The 23,253-nt window shown below is 42.9% G+C and overlaps 1 protein-coding gene across 1 annotated transcript; it reads left to right on the forward strand.

Annotated features, from left to right (window-relative positions):
• Window positions 1–2,203: 2,203 nt before the first annotated feature.
• On the forward strand, window positions 2,204–21,517 carry gfra1b (gdnf family receptor alpha 1b). Its single transcript, XM_034571239.1, has 10 exons — window positions 2,204–2,739; window positions 3,034–3,342; window positions 4,130–4,213; window positions 14,496–14,674; window positions 14,922–15,094; window positions 15,588–15,697; window positions 17,804–17,938; window positions 18,090–18,283; window positions 20,556–20,603; window positions 21,110–21,517. Exons 1-10 carry the CDS (start codon window positions 2,700–2,702, stop codon window positions 21,260–21,262), a joined length of 1,425 nt encoding a protein of 474 aa, XP_034427130.1. The 5' UTR covers window positions 2,204–2,699; the 3' UTR covers window positions 21,263–21,517.
• The last annotated feature ends 1,736 nt before the right edge of the window (window positions 21,518–23,253 follow it).

The raw sequence follows: 23,253 nt of genomic DNA on the forward strand, positions 1-23,253 counted from the left end.
GGGGGGGGGGGGGGTAGCCTCTTCCTGTTGCTGATTCTCTATAGATTTTCCATTTGTTTAAGAAGCACGTATCATATGCAGGAAATACAACATTAGCTACTGTCACTGGAAACGTGAGTGATGGCTTCCTCACCTCCGCCATGGGGCCTTTAATCAACTAGAATCCATCACATCCTTAAAGCTATGATACCGTTTCACGATCGGGTTATTTACACCTGTTTCGGAAAAGTAGATATAACCGACGCCGCAAGTTAACTTGTAATGAATAGACATGTAATTATATTTTCTTCACATGATCCATCATTGATCCTTGGACTGTTTGAGTCTGAGCAAAAGATAACACTGTCACATTATCGGCACTGACTATGTGCTGGAGGACACAGACTCAGTTGAAGCTCTATAGAAAGATATTGACTCATTGGTCTTATAGCTGAGTGCTTTCACCAGGGTCACCTAATAATCTGCCATCTCTTCATTAGCGAAGGCGAATTACCATGAAGGATGCAAACTGCACAAGGAGGAAAAAAAATGTATTTTACAGTATGAAATTCAATCGAAAGCTGCAGAGGATCCTCCTCTCGACTTCGCATCCGTTCTTCTCCACAACAAATAGACAAATCGATGGCTTTTACTTACAGGATGGGGAGATGTGACATGAATTACGTCTCATCGGATGAGTTTCTATTATGATTCTAATGTAATCCACTGGGCACTCAGGAATTGATCCATCAGTCGCGCTCCAATCGATTCAATCTGCTGTAAAACTCTCCCTCAGTTTGACTCTGTGGGTTATTCATGTACAGTGTGAGATGTTTAAACAAATGTCTTCACATTAATAACCATTAAAAATCATGACACTGCAAAATAAAGGACCTGAGGTGATCATCGTTGGAGTAGACTGGAAAACCAAGAGGCTAAATAATTAGTTGACGTTAATAAGAAGTTTCCTGAGGCTCCATGTTCATCTCTAAACGGACTGTTCCCTCACATGGGTTTTTCCATGTTCCTCTGTTTGTTTCTGATCCTTTCACATTCAAATAAAACTGCACTTTTTCACCCTCTTCCTCTTTTTTGTTTTTTCCTTCCACATGAATAAATGAACCCGTGTTTGAACTTGAAATAACTGCTCTGCTATTCTTACCCTTTGGTTGACTTGGTATGATCTTGAAACAAAGTGGGCGGTGCCTGAAACTGAGGCGAACAAAGAGGACGATGAATAAGTGAAAAGGTGTTTTGGCACTGAGAGGACTTTGTTCTGTCGATTCGACGGCTGCCATGACAGGCGTGGTGCCACCCAGACCCTGGAACACCTCGTCTGTTGAACCATTTAGTTTGTGTAGATATCACAATCATTATGGCATCTGCTGTGTCACATGAAGTGGCCCAGTCCTCTTTCTCCCCTAGATCTTGATATTTTGTTTAGCAGATATCAGATGATATTTATTGTAAAGCAAAGTGTGACACAGCTGCAGAGGTGCCCTTGAGCAAGGCAGCGTACATCTCAGATGTCCTGCAAGGCTGAGCAGATGTACGTCTGTGGGTTAAAGGTCAAGTGACGTCTGGAGGAGGCTGCAATTGATCCAAATCAAGCACATGGGGAGAGGAAATGCATCGATTAGACTCCTATTACAGTAAAGGTGTTCTTATATTGTCATATCTTGTGTATGTGTGTTGCTGCTGTAACACGGGACGATCTATGGGATCAGTACATCTATCAGAACAGAATCCAAGATGACTAAACTCCTGAATGCCTCCTTCTCACTTTCCACACAGTCTCTAAATCAGAGAGTTTTACCAGTTTAAATTCTGTAGTTTCAGAGGCGATATCATTTCATGTCTTCTCAATTTGAACATGTGCGTTTAAATCTCAGTGACACTTGAAACTTTTAAAACATCCCAAATAACGGCTTAGAAAATGCAATCTAGCTGGTCTATAGCAGATATTCTACACCCCCTGCAGGTTATGTAAACAGTCTATAGAATAAGCTATTATAAATGTTGCTCTTTCACACAGTTCACGAACGAGCTCTGTAGCAGTGGAGATGTTGTCACAGATTTAACTTGCTCGCTGATTGCGTTCGATTTGTTGTGACCATCCTCGCAGTTTGCTGTAAATTGAGACTGATAATTGGTTGATTAGGGGGGGGGGTCATCGTGCGCACAGTGGTATGACGTCACGCCCCGAGGCGTCGCATCCCGAGCCTCAGTCGCTGATGTGGAGGCAGAAGAGTCCGGACCAGACGCTGCTGATGTTGAGGCTTTACGCGCGTGGAACGGATTTTTCCAGCCTTTGGAGGATGTACAACAGAAAAAACGTGAATTTCCTTCATTAAGTTAAACTGATTTGGCTCAGGACGTTTTATTTTTCTTACTTTACAATCTGCGGCTGTCAAGTTTTGTCCTGCGTCTCCCCGAGGGGGCTGATGGGAGCAGAGAGAGGAGGGAATGCTCCATCTGCGCGCTCCTGGTGTTTTCCTCCAAAACTCCTGATCCTGGCTGATTTGCGCGTTGTGGTCTCGGCTGCTGGACTCGGCTGCTGGCTTGTTGGGATCGTCCCTGTTGGATCTACAGGATGCAGCTTCACTTCAGCCCACAGCTCGAGCAACCAACGTGGATCTGTGTGACATATCGTTCTTGACATTTCGAGATAATCCGCGGATCACCCTGTTCAAGCCACTTTCCAAAACCCCTGTGGCGCAATGATTTTAACAACTTTCGCCATCTTATTGTTCTTCCCGGGTAAGTAACGACTTCATCTGTTGAATTTCTACAATGTTCAGGCTGTGGTATGTTTAATAGTTATAATAATCCGGTTTAATAAGCGCAGCAAACAGTGGCAGTGCGGAGAAGACTCATCCTCTGTCGTGCGTAAAACTGCTGCGTTTTCTTTGCTCTGACCGATCATCCAGGGTCCGGAAAGTTTGTATGAACTAAAAAAAATGAAGTGCAATCGAGTGAAATATTGATGATTGAGGGATTGGAAGTGTAGCCGCGCGCACGGATCTTCCCTAACGCACTTCTTGTGACTCCCAGACTCGGTGGTCACCTTGAAGGGCGACGGCGGCGCAGCCTCCCGGTCCGCGCGCCTGGACTGCGTGCGGGCCAGCGAGCAGTGTCTGAAGGAGTACTCCTGCAGCACCAAGTACCGGACGATGAGGCAGTGTGTGGCGGGCAGGGAGAGCAACTTCAGCGCGGTCACCGGTACGGAGGCGCAGGGCGAGTGCCGCAGCGCCATAGACGCCATGAAGCAGAGCCCCCTGAACAACTGCAGGTGTAGAAGAGGCATGAAGAAGGAGAAGAACTGCCTCCGGATCTTCTGGAGCATATTTCAGAGCCTACAGGGTAATGCAATGATTCAGAGAAGAGCCATTAACCTCTAAGTGACTTGCTTTTAAAAGTAGTCAGAGGACTTTCCTTTGTCTAAACAGAATCCATCACAAATATAAAGTCCTGCATTTCAAATGTTACAATACAAGAAGAGACATACATTTAGTGAAATAGCATTAAAAGTAATTCAATAAAACATATTTCATGCTGGGGATTATTTTTACAGATTCATTAATGTGTGTTGAGCATCATTCCAGCTATTTGAATACTTTATAATCATGCATTTACATCATCTCATGTGTTTTGCATGTGAAAAACTATCGTCAGTGGGGTACAAAGAACAATATTTACATCTGAAGTGCAGAGAAAGCAGCTTAAAGGGAAACTCTCATAGAAAAGGACGTCAGATTTCTACTCAGATACATTATTACCCTTCACCCAATTTAACCCTGAACTCACTGAAGTGTAAATATTAGTCACGTTGCACTGAGCAGGTCTGCTTATAAAATCAAGCAGGAACAAATACATGTCCAACACCATCTCCATGGTGCCAGAGATTTATGGCCGCGGCACACGTATCCCGATACAACCTGATCTCACTTGTTGGAAAATGAACATAAGGTCAAACCCCTGCACACGTTCCTACACGACAACATAAGAGCTCCTGTATTATCTGTGAGTAATTAAAGGAGGATTAGTCAATTAGCCATTCAGGGTAATTGATTTCATAACGTTAAAGAGGATCAGATAACATCCACCTGCACCACATGTTTACTATCATTTTGTTTCCCCCCCCGTGCAGGTAACGATTTGCTGGAATATTCTCCGTATGAACCCGTCAACAGCCGCCTCTCAGACATCTTCCGCCTGGCGCCCATCATCGCTGGTGAGAAGCTGTTTTTTTTCACATTGCTGCCATTCCTCGGGTTCGAGTTTAGACACCGTTCGAAAAGTTAAGTCACTCCGCACACGGCCATTATTTCTCTGTTACGCCTCAAACCCAAAGTCTAGGCCCCACATCACCCTGCAAAAAAATCTGTCACTGTTTGACAACCCGCTCTTTTCTGTTGCCGTCTGGTTTCAGGCTGCAGCTTTCGACGCCCATTATCCATCACAAAAGCTTTTATCTGTCACTGTGACCCACCGTACACAAAGCAGAGTCATTAAGTGTGTTTCACTTTCGAAGCTCTCAGAGCGATTAGAGGTCTGCATGTGTTCCACCCTCCGTCACAGCACGGTCGCTGGAAGTAGCAGTTACAGTATGAGCTGGTTTTTAATTAATCAGCCTTTTAGAGTGGAGGGGGTGTTGTTTGAGACGTGGGAGCCTTCCAGGGCCGTACGCATGGATTTAAAAAGAAAGAAAAGTAATGGAAACGAATGTCCTCAGACGTCAGTGGAGTGCAGGTGAAGTGGGTGCACACACGTAGACAGGCCCATGTTCGATCTGCAGGGATCAGACACACACAGAGGAGCAATCACCATATGTCTGTGTTCAATGGCACTGATAAAAGCTGTGTGTGTGTGTGTGTGTGTGTGTGTGTGTGTGTGTGTGTGTGTGTGTGTGTGTCTCTGCACTGGCCAGCTACTATTTCAGTGTAGAAAAAAAAAATGGTTATTTGATTCTCTCTCTCTCCCTCCCTCTCTCCCTCCCTCCCTCTCTCCCTCCCTTGCTGTGATTGAATCCACTTAGCGTACCACTGTGGCCCCTGCTCCACGTGCAATGACATAATGGTTGACTGTATTTCAAACGGAGGGTAAAGAAAAAGTTATTGCAACCTGATTTCCCCCCCCCCCGCGCGCTGGAATGGTGCAAAACGTAACGTCGAGGCGGATCTAGCAATGTGAGACGAAGACGGATTGCAGGGAAGGATTTGTGAGGCTTTCGGATAACGGCTCTCGAAGTAAAATAAAACAGCGATTATTAAAAAGGGCCAAGAAGAATAAGACAGAGCGCCTGAAATCTAAAGAAATCCCAGTAAATCTCCATCAAGCCATATTGTAAAATCTGATCAGCTGATAAAACGCTCTTCTATCAAAGCCAGTGACTCACATTATGTGCACCTCGTGGTTTTAATCATTATAAAAAGGTGGTGTTAGTGTAAGATATCACCTACGTTAAGGATACATACTGTTTAATGTATAGAAGTGTGTAAGCAGCCAAAGGCGCTTCTGAAAATAAATAAATCACCTAATGGGTTAGATATAAGAAATCCATTTGCCATAAGTGACCTCATTCCTGTGTGAGACTAAGCCAGGCCTCAGGCAACGGGCTGCGTGGAATAATGCTCATGTGAGCCAGGATGGAATCATCTGGGTCTCCTGTGTTCACCGCTAAGACGTGATGATCACTGCAATGATTAACCAATCCAGGTTATTATACGCACTTATTAGATTTTCTTTTTCCCCCAAATGACTTCTTGCAAATGATGATGAAACTGAAAAATATCTCGCAGCAAGAAATCAAGACTTAAGCGTCTGCAGCTCAGAGAGACTCACAATGACTGTATATAAAGATGGATGATGCAGCTCCGCTTCCTCCTGTTGCAGTAGAATGAAGCTGAAATATCACAGATGCGTGACACGTTGATGATCATGTGTCCAATCACTGCACAGAAGTGATCATGGAGTGGAGCCGTTGTCCTGCATGTAGGTGCTCGGCCAATCGTGAGTCAGTCTCAGGTCAATCGTGACGTTTCACCCTGTTTTTAGATGATCGAATAACTTATAACTTATCAGAGAAATGAGCACTAGACGAACATGTTGAAAGAGAAGAAGACAATTTTGATGTGTACTTGGACTTTTCAGTTTGTTAACATGGAGGAGGCGGGGTTTATGACCTATACTGCAGCCAGTCACCAGGGGGCGATTGAGTTGATTTGGCTTCACTTTTGAGGAGCTGTCCTGTCGTCCATCTTTAGGTGAATTCTGTCTTCATGTATAGTCGGTGCAAAGTGAAATGTTTACCATGTTCACAATCTTGACTTTGCCTTCAGACATTTCTAAGAATTGGACAAATTTAAAGTCTTACTTGGAGACGGCAGAAGTGATTGAAGTTTATCCTGAGTGACGCACGAATGCCTATCACCCCAATACTGAAACCCACGGAGCCGTGACATGAGCGTGGCTACTCGGTTTCCCACTCCTCATGCCGGCCCTACTTTGTTTTGAGCTCCACCTTCACAGAGTCACATTTCTTTATTTATGGCTCCAACCAAAGCCACTCACTTATGATGTATTTATATCCTCATCAATACCGAACCAGAAGATCGTGACTACTAGAACATGGTCTCGAGCGAGAGCTGATATTCAATTCTGCATCATTTATAGATCAGTGAACCACATGCATCACAATGCTGTTGTGCAGTAAGAACGATGGGAAGACAGTAGCCTCTGTACCACACACACACACACACCATGTTTACGCCTTTAAAAAATTCTTCTCGCAGCACCAGGGGGCAACAAGCAAAACTCTAAATCATCTCTAAATCATACTGCTCCACAACATGGGATTATTACCGATGTACCTGCAGCCTCGTGTTTATATTCTTTACAATCCTGCAGCCGAAGTTGAGGTAGCAGGGTTTGTTGCAGAGTGTATCTGCTTGTACGTCACATTCTCAACTCATTATAAGTATAAGCTACTTTTTTGTATTTTCGAAACAAGATGTACTGATTTGCCTTATCCAGAGAAAGTCTGGCACCACGGGTACGAGGACTGATTAGATTACAAGAGGATGTTTTTGGGGGGAGGACCACATACTGTACATAAGAATGAGCAAGAGAATAAAATCCACTGTTTCCTTCTGTAGGTTCTCATCGCTTTACTCTGACAAGGACAAAAATGTGTTTATATTTTATTTGAAAGTTAGGAATACGTGAACACTTTTATTTTACACAATAAACAATGCAGAGATGTGCATTCATGTTTATATCTTATGTGAAAAAAATGTATTTTATATATTATTTTTCATGTTCGATATATTTGGCTGTAGTTGGGTTTTCATTGTATTTGCAGTTATTTATAGAAAAGTATACGTTTAAATATTAAGACTAAATGAAATTTAGGGTTTGATAACGACATATTTGGAGTCATTGGCAAATTTTCTTAATATTTTACTACCCTAATATTGGTATCGGCATCGGGCCCCATATCAGTTGAGCTCTAATCTGAATTTCTGATTTTATCTTTCAGTTCTTGTTTAATACAGAAATTCCTCTACACATATACTAAATTGAAACATATTTCCTAAAATGTATTCAGTAACAAACTCTCAACTTACATGGACACAACCACGCTCACCAGGACCCATGCTGGTTCACCACTGAGCCCAGTATCCAGACCCTCTCCTCCCATAACCATCCTCTCAGCTCATCAGCAGTCTCACAGAGAATCAGGTCCGTGCACAAGAGACGAAACTCGGGAATGATTCTTTTCCCATTGCAAAAGATCTCAAGAATAATTCAGTGGTTCTCGCCGCCTGAAGCAACAGATTAATCCTCAGTAGTCTTTGTCCTCTCGCCTCGGGGCCGGGCCGGGTCTGTCGGCTGCACATACACGAGCAGACAAACCGCAGCTGAACATCACAGCCGCAATCGGTCGGAGGGAAACGCTTTAAATCTGCTGAGCCCTTGCACACAAGACTGCTCTCAGTCATATCAGCGACTCATCTCCAGGCATTTCCTTTCCCACGCGTCGCCTTTGTTTTTGTTCGGCCCCTCTGTAACCGCGGAATAAAGCAATTTATTCCAACCGAGTTAACCAGAGGAAGCTCGACGCCCGATAATAAGACACAAGCTGAGGGTTAGGAATTCACTTAAATGCTCCGTAATCAAATGTTTAAAAACTTGAGGATTCGCTGGCAGGAAGCGAAACAGACGAAACTTCATTCTGTTTGGTGGCAAAGGTTCTGGATTTCAGAGTTTTTCTTTCACAATATAAAGCACATTTGAAAAGGGGTAGACACAGTAATACCAGCGTTTATACAATAAATATAAAGTAAGTCAACCTTCAACTTGACACATGACTTTTACAGTGTTGAGGTGAGGTCTGGGGTTTGTAGGACACAACAAGCAGAAAGAGGACGGTGGATTTAATTCACCACAATCAGACTTACGGTTCAGTCGGCAGGCGAGTTAAATACAAATCCATATTCAGTTAACAAACAAACAGAGGAGCCTGGACTCAGGTGAGACACATGGCAGCAGGTGGCCATCACAGGAACAGGAAACCAGGCTGGAAGTAGAGGGAGGGAACACAGGGAAAGAAGCTTCAAAGTAAAACAGGAACCGACAAATCCAAAAGTCTAAACACAAGAAGGTTACAAGAATAAAACCAGAACCTAATATCAACATTCAAATATGAGAGCAACATCGTCAACCTATAAACAATACCAACAATACAAAAATATAAACAATGTAAATATAGAAAGAAGACAGTTGCCCAATAAATAATATGCAAACATTATAAAGAAAAACACATGTTAATTAAGATTAAAATTTAAAGCTAAAGCTGTAATTTTTATTTGTTTTACTCCACGACAAAATTACGTGTCAAAACATTAAATCAATCACTATACACCGAGAAAGGAAAACTGTGAAAATCAACCTGTGCTATTAACACAATCGATTTAACTTTAATTTGAAGAAACTTAATCAAAACTTCAGTTCATATCAACTCCTATGCTGAGAGTAGTTTACTATGAAAAGACATCATTTAAATGTTCAGCTGTGTGGAGAGAGAGAGAGAGAGAGAGAGAGAGAGAGAGAGAGAGAGAGAGAGAGAGATACGACTTGAAATGTTGGAGTAAAACACTCCTGAAAAAATGTCATTCTTACTTTGCTGCTGAGTTCTGATGCTTTGAATTAAGCTACATCAGAAATTATATTTTGACAATTTGAATCATGGCAAGAATATCATTGAGAAAATACTATTTACCACTTCTGCTCACACACACACACACACACACACACACACACACACACACACACACACACACACACACACACACACACACACACACACACACACACACACACACACACACAAACACACACATTTGTGCACTAACCCAACGTCATTGCAAGATGAAGGCTCGGGCCTCGCAGAGTGTGAATTCCTCACAAAGATGAGTGCAGCCGATGGCTTAGCCGCGATGACAAGTTGAGCGGGGGGGAGCCAAGTGGATACGCAACCATGAGTGATGATGCAGGCTCCGGCTAATCACAGCTTTGAGATGGGAAAATGAAACGCTGCGTGCTGCAGGTGACACGCAGGAGAATGTTCCTCGGCCAGGAATTAAATTATTCGATGTGACCCGAGCACGCGCTTGCACCCACACAAACAAACTGTACGCACACAAGCACACAATCACTCAGGCTGCGATGTGGCACGTGCATTAGTGCTAAATGGAAAGCTTCATACATGCAAATCATCCAGCACATTTAAATTATCATACATTAGCAGTGACATGTACATACCCCTGTAAGGTTTTTCTCACCCAAAGTACAGGAGGGTTAATATACATGTTCATTAATGTATACAAGTCTGTTTGATTTACATAAGAAACAGGTACACCGATTAAAATCAAGTTTTCTAAGAATAATTAATGTTAAATATACAAAATTCTTATTTGTTAATGGTGAGTATGTTCATTTATATAAATTTATAGATTTACATATGCCGATTATATATTTAATTAGCATCTTTTAAAGGAATTATTTTGTAAGCTACATCAAAGGTTGTTCTGAACAATGAAGAACATCCATTGGTGATATTAAATGACAATGGCTGATGGTGAAAAGCTAATTTACACATCAGGACAGTTTTATATTTGATTTGGAATCGACTTTTTTGAAAAACTAGGAAGACAAAGTGCCCCCCCCCCCCCCGACTCCTGCGCAGCATCAACAGGTGCATCCACAGGGATTTGCAGTTGAATTTCCTCATCTCTCTCCTGTGTCCTGCAGGCACAGTGGCTCCATATGTCACATTACTTTACCTCATTCGCAACCACCGAGTCACATCTGCCAGCAGAGATGTTATTGCATGATGTCCCCCCCCCCCAACCTGAAACTTTTAAAGGGAGTTGGTTGCTTGTCACTATGTGGACGAATGGTTCCAGTATGAAAAATCAAACATCTGAGCAACTTCCATTCGTCACAATCGCTAAATATTCTAATCTCCGTCGTCGCTGCCTCAACCGCACGAGTCCCACGGTTCTGCAGCAGCGTCCTCGCCCACAGAGTCGTGTGTTAAAACTTCAGCAATGCTTTTTAAGTCAAGGCAGGACGAATGGCTGTCTGGAGGATTAAATGGGGGACAGGAATAACCGGAGCAGTTGGAGCTAAGTGAGATTTTGCTAATTACACGGGTGCACTTAATAAATGGGTCTCGGGTCCAGTCATAAATTCGGAGACACTGGCGTGGATTTAGGGACGCTGGCAGGACGCCTAATAGACGAAGGAGACGGCTCCGACCACTGCTGTTTTCTTTCTTTTATAAGGGGACGACAAAGAGGGGCAGGCACTAAGTGGAGGGATTAAATAAAGCAGTGATACATGGCTTAGGACTTTTATTTTGGACAGCCATCCCGACTGTAAATGGAGACTGGGTAATGGTTTTAAATTTCCAGGCGAGGGAGAATATGCAGGGGAATCGGGTCTAAAGGGAGATGATGGGGCTGGAAAACACGATATGTGAAATGTACATAATAGAGGCCTCCACACTTGAGCCTCAGGATCTGTTGCTGAGGAGCATTGCTGAGTCTGTGGCTTGGTTGTACATGGACAACATGATTAATTATTAAGCAAATTTGGCAATGACTCCAAATACGTCGTTATCAAACCCTAATAACACAGAAATGCAATTTAGTCTTGATATTTTAAACTTTAAACATAAACTTCCCTAGAAAAAACTGTAAATACAACGAAAACACAATTACGACCAAATATATCGAACTTAAAAATAATATATATAAAATAATTGTTTTTACATAGCAAATTTATTGTGTAAAATAAGTTTTCACATCGGTGCATATCGGCAAATAGAAAGGCAGATACCAATACGTGCATGAAAAGCTCATATCTGTCCATTTTTATTTACTTGTTGCCTCCACGTCTCCATTCAGCTGCAGCCTGAGGTTTAGTTAGTGGATCACACTGGAGCACTTCATATTCGTGTAATCTGCTTTTCCTATAGTGGTGGAACACAGTCTAAGAGGAAAAGAGTGGCCTGAGCGATTTCTCGGCAGAACATTGTTATCCAGAACTGCTGCAGTGGAACTAAACCCTCGGGAGACGAGAGATTTTAGGACCGACTCTGCCGCCTCTGACCTCACTGCCCCTGTGCTAAACGGCGACTTCAGTCCAGGACGTTTTATTGCTCTTATTTATTCCACATCCTTTCAAAAAGATGATTAATTCGTCTGAGAACATTTCTGAAAGAAGTGAGGGGGCTGCAGAATCAGAAGGATGCACTGATTACTGTGGATGTTCCTGAGACACGAGAACCTCTACATCCTTTTTCTTACATGTTTCCTCAGCTTCATTCTCACCTGTACATAAAAGCACTTCTGCAGAATCGTGATGAACTTTGATCAACCATCAACAGTCGTTTCCAAGCAGAACAGCAAAGAAAATACAATCACATGCCTTTCTTTCTTTAAAAGATACAAGACCAACGGATTCTTCTCCAGCACAGATACATCCATAGTTACTCATTAATCTATTAAAACTTTAAATCCACCACTAAGACCCAAACCCCAACCCCCCCCTTCACGGTTTTACAAAACCCGTAGACTTCTGGTTCTCACTTTCACCAGTGAGCAGCCCCCAGGACACGATAGTAGACCTCTCCTCTTCCTCCCTAACCAGACCTGGCTGCCGGCCCCTTTTTAAAGATCTTTAGTATCAACCTGTTAGAGGTCAAAGGGTCAGATTCCTAGACTGGCTCGTTAGGAGGTCTGCACCAGCAGCGTGGTGGCCTCGCTCGGGGGGGGTGCAACCTAAGACGTCTGAGGGAGATTTGTTTTCCTTAAGCTCCACTGGCCTTTTAACAGGAAATGATGTCAGGTTACAAATCACCTTTTTGTAGCTGGTGGGCTTTGTCTGTAAATCAAATGATATGAGACACTTCGCGGTATTTAGTTGAAACTTTAGGACTTTAAGAGGATTATAGAAACAAACAGATCATGCAACACAAAATTATACAAATTGCACATAAGCACAGACCATAGGCTGTTTATAAAAAAGATGGACGACATGGCAGCGTCTCAAAAGTGAAGCCTGGCTGCAGTAAAGGTCATTAATCCAGCTTCCTCCATGTTAGTGGATGGGACATGGACCGAACTTAAAGTATAGTTCGGCTTCGGAAGTGGAGACGTGTCGTCCACCTTTACAAACAGTCCACGGCCCAGACGACTATTAACAACAACCTTCAACACGGCCCTGTTTATGTAACTGTCGATGTCAAATTGACTTCATGGCTCTGAATCACATTTGTGATCCGTCGCAGTTTTCCGACACGATGCTCTTCACGTGCTCTTGGGGCGTGTTGGTTGAAATTTGCTACGTCAACAACGCCCCGATGAATAAGGAAGATATGAAACATGGTTTGTGCCGAAGCGATTCCCCAGAAGGAGAAAGTAGGACCACACAATTAGCTGATTAAATGTAAAAGTGCCCTTGAAAAGGTTTTTTCCTGCCAAGGGGGTGTCGGTGATGTCACACTCCTGACCTACAGCTCCAACCTTCTAACTCTCAGCTTGACAACCACACACAAGCAGAGCCACGTTTTAACCCAGATCCTCAGAGTAAGGGTGTGTTAATACAGCCAAGTTTAGCATTCTGAGGTAAATCTGTCACACCTATGGCCCAAAAAGCCACAAACGGCCACTGCAGGATCACAGCCCACATCTCCAGGCACTTGTCAGATGTAAGTAATGGCTTTTGTAATATGTGATTAACCCAAGGTTCAAGAATGTATTCAGATTTAATCAGGGCTCATTCTGTGGTGCATGAAAGAGCGCAGTGAACTTCAATTCCACCTCAAAAGGCAGAATTACAGAATTCATTCTTCCATGCCGAGGCCGAGGATACAGTTTGTTTTGCCGTGCGGGGAGTCAGTGGAGCGGGAAGGACTTTAACTACAACAAATGAGAAAATGAGATGTGAGCGTCATTACGTCGGCTGCAGAGCACTTTTGCTCTGATTGGAAGGAAACGGGGATGGAAGTAAAGATGGGTGGTTTGGTTCGTGTCTGTGTTGGATTTTCAAGAAAGTACATTTCTGTGTCTTCGGTGAGATACAAAAACCGCAGCAGACTTTTGTATATTTTGATGAGATGTGCACTTCAGGGGCATATTGCTGATGTGATCAGGAGGAGCTAATGAAGTCTGAGAGATGAATCTGATATGAGAATTTAAATGTGAAACAAAGCAACTGCAACAACAAATTAGTGCAATAATTTAAGATATTTCCCTGTAAAATTGTATTTCTGTATCCACACAATTTGTATGATAATTCAAAAAGGCTCCGACTTCTGACACTGTGGATTTTTTCGCTGTTTCAGTCAAAGTAAATGTTCCATAACATTCCGAGAATTTGGTTTTAAATGACTAAAAAGATCTCAAGGGCCATTTTCAAGTGGGATGTCTGGGATGAATATTCACTTCCCGTCATTTTGGATGATTCACGTCAATATTGACACAACACGGAGGCTGAAGTCCCCCTGCAGCGGACGCAGGTTTGATTCCGACTTGGCCCTTTGCCACGTGTCTTCACCACCTGAGTCTGTCGATGAAATGTCCCAAAATATCTCAAAAAGACTATTGACTCAATATTTTTCCAGAGATATAAACGAGCTTCCTTAGAAATGTGGATTAAAATGGAGATGTGTGATTTCTCCGGAGGTGACGATTTTTAAATGGATGCAAAATAATGGGTGGAAAAAGTCAGTGACACATCCAGAGGTGAAGAAACTGTGTTACACGCTGGAAATGATCCTGATAATGAGGATAACAGTGTAAAATCCCCTTGAATTTCAATGCAGGACAATATTTTCCTCAGGATCCATCTTGTTTTCTTTCTGTGTCCCGAACGACAAGCAAGTATCTCCTGCATCCTAACACCTGCACAAGAAAACACTGTGCCGTCTCTCCCCTCTCTCTTAGCCGAGCCCGCATCCACGAAGGAGAACAACTGCCTGAACGCTGCCAAAGCCTGTAACCTGAACGACACATGTAAGAAATACCGCTCGGCGTACATCAACCCCTGCACGAGCAGGGTGTCTGCCTCCGAGGCGTGCAACAAGCGCAAATGCCACAAAGCCCTACGACAGTTCTTTGACAAGGTAATGAAGCAGCGGGTTACTTGTAGCTTCCTTTTTCTGAGTTTGATTTTGTGGTTTCGACATCAACACAAGTCGTAAAAATGCTGTGTTTAATGTGTAATTTTACATTTAGTTGCACAACAGGATCTTAATAAACAGGAGCTGCTCTTGGAAGGTGAAAATGTTCAGGATGCAGTTTGCCCTCCAGGGAATAACGGCACCGGTGTCAACATGTACTCTCTCTTCTCTCTGTTTCCCCAAAATGAAGGTTCCAGCTAAATACAGCTACGGGATGCTGTACTGCTCCTGTCCAGCGGGGGACCAGACGGCCTGCGCGGAACGCAGACGACAAACCATCGTGCCCGTCTGCTCCTACGAGGACAAGGACAAACCAAACTGTCTGTCTCTGCAGAACTCGTGCAAGACCAACTACATCTGCAGGTAACGAACAATGCACACACGCACATATTAAGGATTCCTTCTGTGTGGAGTTGGCATGTTCTCCACATGGTTAATGGGTTTTCTCCAGGTTCCTCCCACAGTGCAAAATCATGCAGATTGGAGTGAATGGAATAAAATAACTTTGCCTCCTCTTGTCTACTTCATTGCAAATATATTATAATTTCACATCACCTGCAGAGATTCTCTTCTAAGACATGACAAGTACAAACTGACAACTGAGAGTTTAATTCATCAGTCGCTATAACCTCGGTCTTTCATTCAGTGAAGGAGCTACTACTCTTTTCTTTCTTTCACAATTTATACTTTAACAGGCAGAGTTGAACAGGAAACACTGATTTGTTTTCACGCGTCTTTAAATCGTTGAACCGTTGCTTATAAATGTGACAAAGCGCTTCGCTCACTACGAGCCTGAAATCCAATATCAGCATCAGGGGTATTTGCATTTCTATCTACGTTTTTTTGTTTTTTCCAGGTCAAGGCTGGCAGACTTCATCAGTAACTGTCAGCCAGAAGCTCGCTCCATCTCCGGCTGTCTGAGGGAGAACTACGCTGATTGTCTGCTGTCGTATTCAGGACTCATTGGTGAGTGATTCCCTCAGAATGTTTCACAAATAGCTTCAGAATTAGTCGCGCTGCTAACGGTGCTTCTTTTGATTTGTTTCGGTGACAATCAGGGAACTCGAGGGAACAAGGAAGGAGCAGAATCGGTTTTTCGAATCATGAGCATTCTTTTTCCAATCAAACTTGTTTGTATTGTTTTTTTTATCTCGTTTTTTTATTCAGTTTTTTTTATGTTTGATTGCGTGAAGCTTTCGTCTGTTTAATTAAAAGTGATGTATATGGATTCTATTTGATTTTGTTTTGCACTTGAAGGCCTCCGTAGATTCTTCCTCTAAAACTGCACAGAATACAAAACATGTTCCTTTAAAGCACAGAGAGGATTTACCTCAGTGTGGTCACCAGGGCCGGATCCAGTTCCGGGGCCAGGGGGGCACAGGCCCCAGCTGAAATTGGCCCCTGAAGTGCCCCTGTCCTGTCTGTAGTCTTTAAAGAAACTTTACAAACACTTTACTAACAATAAATATGACATGTTATTTAGAATTTTTATTTTCTAATCACAATTTGCTTGAATAAGGAACAATTTTCCAAATATATTCAATTATTTGTGGCTTTGCTTAAAGCAATAAACAAGAAATGACACAAATCTGAAGTGTGCACCTGACTGAATCAGGACTTGGATGTTGGACATATAATTGGACCTTCTGTGTAAATTGTGGCCCCTCTATGGCCCCTGATTTAGAAAATTCCTACATCCGGCACTGCTGGTCACCATAGAACCACGGCCTTCATATTTTATACACTTCGATTTGCTTGGATCAATTATGTCTTTTTTTTCTGTTAAGAAGCGTTGAAAACATAAAAGAAATCTCATCATAAATCTGAAATCACACACAAACTGCTCGTACTCTGGTTTTTCATTAGAGATTAAACTGTGGCACCGCTGATTTGTCGGCGTGTAATCGAACCCACACCCTTCCCTCACAGATGTTCACGTATCAAGCCAAGTAACTTTATCTTGATGTGTTCTCCACAGCAGAGGTTAGGCACCGGATCGGCGAGGCAGCCCAGACAGACGAGATCACAGTCAATAACCTGCAAATCTGTGGGGAGCACAGGCCATCACAGTTCATCCCCCGTGCGCCGCGCACCGCTCACTTCCCTTTGATCAGCCCTTCCTCCATCAGCAGGTTTCATTATGTGGAGGAGGAAAAAATGACGTCCCATTGAGTTTTCATAATGAGATCTGAACGCGGGGCAACAGTGACCAATCGAGAACGCAACAGGCGGACATTTTAATCTGCAGCACTTCGCACACAGGTTACAGCCTCTAATGGCTCCCCCTGGTGTCACCACCGACAAAAAGAAACCTGTCTGTCCTCGCACAGCGAAGAAGAGGAAGGCAGCGCTTTCATTCAGTCACATCAGGAGGACAACTTACATCAGTAACATCTTTTATACTGTTCTACATGTTGTGGAACAGGCAGGACCACTGGCATTGCTATATCATTATGGAAATCATGTATAAGTCAATAATAATAATAATCATGTCAGGTTAAAAAACAATATCTGTAAGTATAAGAATATAATTCTCTCCAATAGCAACATAAAATAGCATTGTCAAAATATTTTTGCTGTTTATCAAATATTTGTCATTCTCTGCTTAGTTTAAAACCTCAACCTTCACTCAGACGCATAAATCAGTCTTTAAACTTTAAATAGTTGTGAGACATTTATCGTGATAAGTGTCGATATCGACTGATGTGAAAATAATTATCTTGATATCATTTTTAGTTGTATTGCTGAGCTCTATCACCACGATGCAGTAGGTTGCTGCGTCAATGTCAAAGCAGAGGGTAGAGTCAATGGGCTCCTTATTAAAAAGGGAAGCATTGATAGACTGATAGTTATGCATGATAACACGGCTCCTTAATGAGGCACCTTGCAGTCCAGTGCAAGTTCTATAGACTTTGTAAATGGGGTTTAAAAGGCTCCTGAATCAGATTTCAAAGTGTGCACAGCCTTGAATGTGCGCGAGCAAATCAAGACGAGTCCTGGAGGTTCGAGCTGTGACGATGGGACGACGGCCACGGTGACTTTACAGAGGCTTTCTTCTCTTTTGTGCCGCAGGTACGGTGATGACGCCCAATTACGTGCGATCTCTTGGAATCATCCTCTCGCCGTGGTGCGACTGCAGCAGCAGCGGGAACAGCAAACCGGACTGTGATAAGTTCTCAGAGTTTTTCACCAAGAACAGATGCCTGCGTGAGTCCCCACATTTAGAAGTTCTGTAAAGAAACCGATTTCCCTCCCAGCTTTGCACCGCTGAGTTTAAACGCCTCCATGCAAGGAATAGTTTCATGTATCAACAGTATCACAATTTCATTGAATCCTATTCCATCTGTATTTCTTGCAGGTAACGCCATCCAGGCTTTTGGCAACGGTACTGATGTCGGAGTTTGGCAACCCCAACCCCCCATCCAGCCCACGGCAGCAGATCCGAGCATCAGCCGGAGAGCCAAGGAGCGAGCCGGCGGCGCTCTGGACGCAGACGTGACCAAACCGCATCTCGACAGAGACTCGTTATATCACATCTGTGGAACCTTACAGGTGAAGTTTTATAAAATACAGTTCATCTTTTAAGTGGAGATGTCATCGCTGCACTGAAGATCAATTAAATGTGTAAATGTGAGAGAAGATTTGAAAGCAGATTTGTCAACATAAAAATTCATACATGTATTTTAACGTTGTTTTTGTACCATTGTGACTTTAGGAGCCTCCAGAAAACATTACAAACAATTCATATCTAGAAATCAGCAACATTTGTCATGCCACACTCCAGCCCTCTCTGCAGCACATTTAGTTTGACCGCACAGTTTAGACAATATAAAGTTTTCACTGTTATAAATCCAGAGTATATTATACCTGCACTGCTCTCAGTGCTGCTGGGGGGGAAGTATCTGTTTGCGGTTAGTGGCTGTGCCTCATCTCCACAGTTAAAAAAGAATAGGATAAAGAAATAAAGAAATGACTAATTATATTGAACATATGCTTTTTAAATTATTTTCTAGTGTGTTATATTGTTTTTTATGTAAAGTTAAAGTCTGCAAATTAAAAAGTCAACACTAAAGTGACGTCACAATTCCCCACATTTGCATACTGCACGCCTCGCAGCCGGTCCGACACGCCCCCTAACCACGCCAGGTAAAGTGAGAGCGGAGGCTACACGTGCTGGAAGTGGTTGACCAATCACAACAGAGTAGACCAGCTAACCAATCAGAGCAGACCGGGCTTTATCAGGAGGGGGGCCTTAAAGAGACAGGAGCTTAAAGTGGTTTCAGACAGAGGATGACAAGAGGAGCTGAGGCAGTGTGTGAGGAAAGTGATGCGTTTTAAGAACATCAGAGCATGTAAACATTTTCAAGTAATAACCCAAATAAAAAATAAATACTTTACAACAAACATCTTCAGAAACCTCCAAAAAGTTCTGAGAGAAAGAGCCTGAATCCAAATTGAGATTCGTCTGAGCGTCAGACGTCAGGCTCCGTCACCTTGATGGATCACAGATGGTTTTATGATGGCGTGCACAGTCTACCCCCCCCCCCCCCCCGGGCAGAAAGTCAGGCTTTCCAAATCTGTCGTGTCAAAGCTAATTGGTTGCCACAGAAACATCAGATAAGGCCCACAGAGGTAGTGTGTGTGTGTGTGAGAGAGAGAGAGAGAGAGAGAGAGAGAGAGAGAGAGAGCTCATCCTTTTAATGAACCTCCTAGTTGCATGAGAACTGAGTCCCTCTGACAGTGTCTCAATAAAATAGACATATAACATATAAAAATGTTCGGGATCCGGAAAGTGAAGCCAATGAGGAAGTGCCTGAAACCTGTATTCTCTTCAATGACCAGTAGGGGGCGACTCTACAAGAACTGGTACAAGTCCAAGAAGAAAGCTTTCACCAAATTCTGCTGATTATCGTGTCTTACATCTCTTGAATGTTTTGTTGATCTATAACAATTCCCAATATTAACTTTAAACAATGACATGCAAATGTTTATCAGTTTTGAAATATCAAATAGAACTGAAGTTAATATTTAACATCGTAAAAAGACACGTTTTGTTGGAATGTGCTGCGGCCGCTTTGTTACTTTCTGGCCTCAGCCACAACACTTCAGACCTCTGCTATTCCTCCTCGGGTAAATACCACGGGGCTATATTTTTAAAATGAGATGATATCACAAACTTTAAGCGAGACGATCTATCATATTGGATTTTAATAGTGATAATATGATTTATCGCCGCTAAAAACCTCCTGCAGGAGGAAAGACCTCCTATAGAGCAATTAATCATTCTTCTCCACAATCCTGCCTCATGGAATCCTCTCTACTTAAAACCAGTGTGTGCCGTGTTTATTATTGTTCCCAAACCACCGTAGAGTCACTTTATCATTCTCTGTGGTCCATCTCTGTATCTGTGAGTGTGTATCTGTGAGTGTGTATCTGCGAGTGTGGAAATGCATGTGTGTGTGTTTACGTGCGGCTGAGAGGGTTCGGAGCAGCCAGAGAAAAGTTTCAATGCATTAAATCGTCGTAACCTTGAGGCTGCACAATCACCGGGATCTCACAGAGACAAACTTTGGGGGGGGGGGGGGGGTCATTACTTGACGTAATAAGGATTTGTGCTTGACCTTGACCGTGCATTTGCTTCGACCTCGGTTCAGTCTCCGCTGCACTCGATGACTGACGACATGAAAGAAGCAGCCACCTCTTTGTGTTTTGTGTATGTTTTTCTTTGCCCCATCATGAGCCAGTGAGGGATCTTGAAAGACAATCAAACAGAATGAAAGTTAACGTTCCTCTCCGCTTTCCTTTCTTGTTGTTTTCCCTCAAGGCCCAGAAGCTGGTGTCGAATCAAACGGTGGATACTGAGCAGTGTGTGGTGAGACTCGTTGTATTGTTGTGAGCTTCCTGTACGAGATCTAATAAAAGCTTTTGTGAGGAGAATGATGCTAATGTTTGAGAATGTAACGTCAGTACAGACACCAAGGTTAGTTCAACATATGATCAGACATACATCTTTACACAGATACTTTAAATCTGGATATTAATGAACAAAAATATGCACTAAATATTTTATACTTTGATTAGTCACATTATTTATTTACTATGTTTGTTTCCACTGCACTTGTTTCACTTTGTATTGTCATTGCATCACCTTTAAATCTCTTAAGTCTGACAGAGATGCTGTTATCAACTTAATATTGACAATATTTCTACTTCTATTCCCAATGTCACCTTCATATAGGAATATTAATAGGTTTTCATTTATTGAGCCGAATCTCAGATTCATGCTGGATCTCACAGAAAAGGAATTAAGTGATCCATTTCAAAAATATATTTTTTATTTTTCCATTCGACGTAACGTTCTTTCCTTTCCATCCCCAGAACCATCAATTGGACGAGTCCAGCGACTCCAACGCCGTCGCCAGAAGTTCCCCGGCCGAGCTCAGCCGCCTGCACGCCTCCAGTTTGCTCCTGGCTCTGGCCTTTGGTTTCACACCTATAGTGCTACCGCAGGAAGGCTTCTACCTTTTGTAGGAAGTGAGGCTCGACGCCGCGCTCTCATCTCAAGACGTGACTCCACTCATGAACTTTCATTTGCCAGAGAGCGAAAAAAACCTACATGTTTCTTTTGTTTGTCATGAAGTGGAAAAGAGCAAGAGCACTGGAATCGAGAGTGGATTATACCTGAGGAGCTGATCTGTTGAAACTGAACCTGCTGAAGCTGCTGCTGCTGCTGAGATATCAGCTCATTCGACTTCACTGCCTCGTGGGAGCAATTTGGTGACTTAAAAAAAAAATCAGATATAATTTCGATCCACTTCTTTGAAATGAAATGTGAGTTCGACTGCCAACGTGCTGAATGGCGTTTTGAGAAAGAAGCGGACAAGTCTCCAGAGTGTCCGCTTCAAAAGTCGTCCTCCAAAAGGAAAACTAAGTGTTGAGCTGTAAGTGTTAACGCATCACTGTGGACGACTGATCATCGACACTGTGTGGAACCAGGTAAACATTTGAACTCATCACACTCTGAAGGGATCGGCCCTGAGAACCCGACACGTTTCTCCTCCACATGTTGAGCGTAGAGTCGTTTTGTAGATTGATTTGATTGTCACGGTGGTTTGTGGTTTTATCACATCGCCTCTGAAAACCACATTTTGTACATACAATACGTGAAATGTGAACTCGGCCACAGTTTGCTGCTGTTAGGTTGTAACATATCGTCTGTAACGTTAGTTTTCGGTGACCGAGGCGTCTCAGCTTCTTCTGTTGTAGCCACGATTTATAAAAATGTGACAGGATATGGTTCTGTACTCGTGTGGCTACAGATACGACTTTATTGTGTAATTCTATTTTAATGGCAAAGTGCATAATGTTATCTTAAAGGGTGTTTCTCTCCAGGGACACCAGAACTATCTCTAACAGCAGCGAGAACATTTAGAATTAATGGCTAAAAAGTCAAATGTGTTTTTGGAATCATTTGACTTCTTCTATTATGTTTTATTTTAGATTTTCCACCTAATTATATCCTATTAAAGAGCGAGAGGACGGAGCTCTGACGAATCAGGGACGTGTCGAGCGACGCCAAAAGACAAAAGCCAGTTCACGTTAATTGCCAGCAATTACTGCGGATGCAATTGGGGGGAAAAGATGAAAACACTTACATTAATGATACTGTAATTATCAAAGAGATTCAACGAATGTAACTATAATGAATAGGGACGACTTGTTTTGAAAACATCCTTACATTTGAAGAAACGTGTAGAATGTGTGTGGTTACATCCCTGTTGACGTCCGCAGCTCATACCTGAGACGGTGATTTGTTTTTCAAAAGGGTGAGAAAATAACTGTTTGTCGAATTTGAAGTCAGATCACAGGCAGTGGAGACACGTCTCGTAGGAGGACATCTTTATGTACAGGGAGAAGTCAAATTTGGTTTAACTGTTCTGTGTTTTGCGGAAAAAAAGGTGAAATAAAAATAATGAAGAGTGACTCGTGCTGGTTTCTACAATCAACAGTGAATGATACAGTCTGTTTTTTGGGCTCATATCTTTTCCACAAACGCTGCTTTCATCCGGCGACCGGGCCGCCGCTCTCCTGTGGAGCCGGACTCTACGACGGCACCTGGCAGACACACGGGCCATTGTCAGTCAGATCACATCAGTCCCGGAGCGGAGTGACACAGGCGGACAAGGACGCAGCCTATGGAGGACAGACTGTTTTGGCACCGTGATGGAGCACTTGACCTAGACGCAGAGCCGAAGATTTATTAGATGTGTCACAGAAGCCCCCCCCCCAAAAAAAGGGACAAAATATTCTCTGCATGTTATTTGTGTGAGGAAAATGACGACTGATAGAAGGGAAGTGTAGTGGATGGAAATCTAAAATCATTTGGAACTATAGAGAGGATGTTTAGTTTAGAAAATGTGGACTCGCTTTACATTTTTGGGAAATATTCACTTTTATCCTGTGAACCGTTCGATGAGTTGATGCGTCGGACGTCTCGTTTCTTACCTAGTGACTGAATCGCA

The sequence above is a fragment of the Hippoglossus hippoglossus genome, chromosome 19 (assembly GCF_009819705.1).
Source record: "Hippoglossus hippoglossus isolate fHipHip1 chromosome 19, fHipHip1.pri, whole genome shotgun sequence".
NCBI classification, from domain to species: domain Eukaryota; kingdom Metazoa; phylum Chordata; class Actinopteri; order Pleuronectiformes; family Pleuronectidae; genus Hippoglossus; species Hippoglossus hippoglossus.

Excerpts from the sequence above, each read along its gene's own strand:
- gfra1b (XM_034571239.1), top strand. The coding sequence starts at position 2,700 with ATGATTTTAACAACTTTCGCCATCTTATTGTTCTTCCCGG. Across the intron at positions 3,343-4,129 it reads CATATTTCAGAGCCTACAGG|GTAACGATTTGCTGGAATAT; the intron begins GTAATGCAATGA and ends CCCCCCGTGCAG. Across the intron at positions 15,698-17,803 it reads GTCGTATTCAGGACTCATTG|GTACGGTGATGACGCCCAAT; the intron begins GTGAGTGATTCC and ends TTTGTGCCGCAG.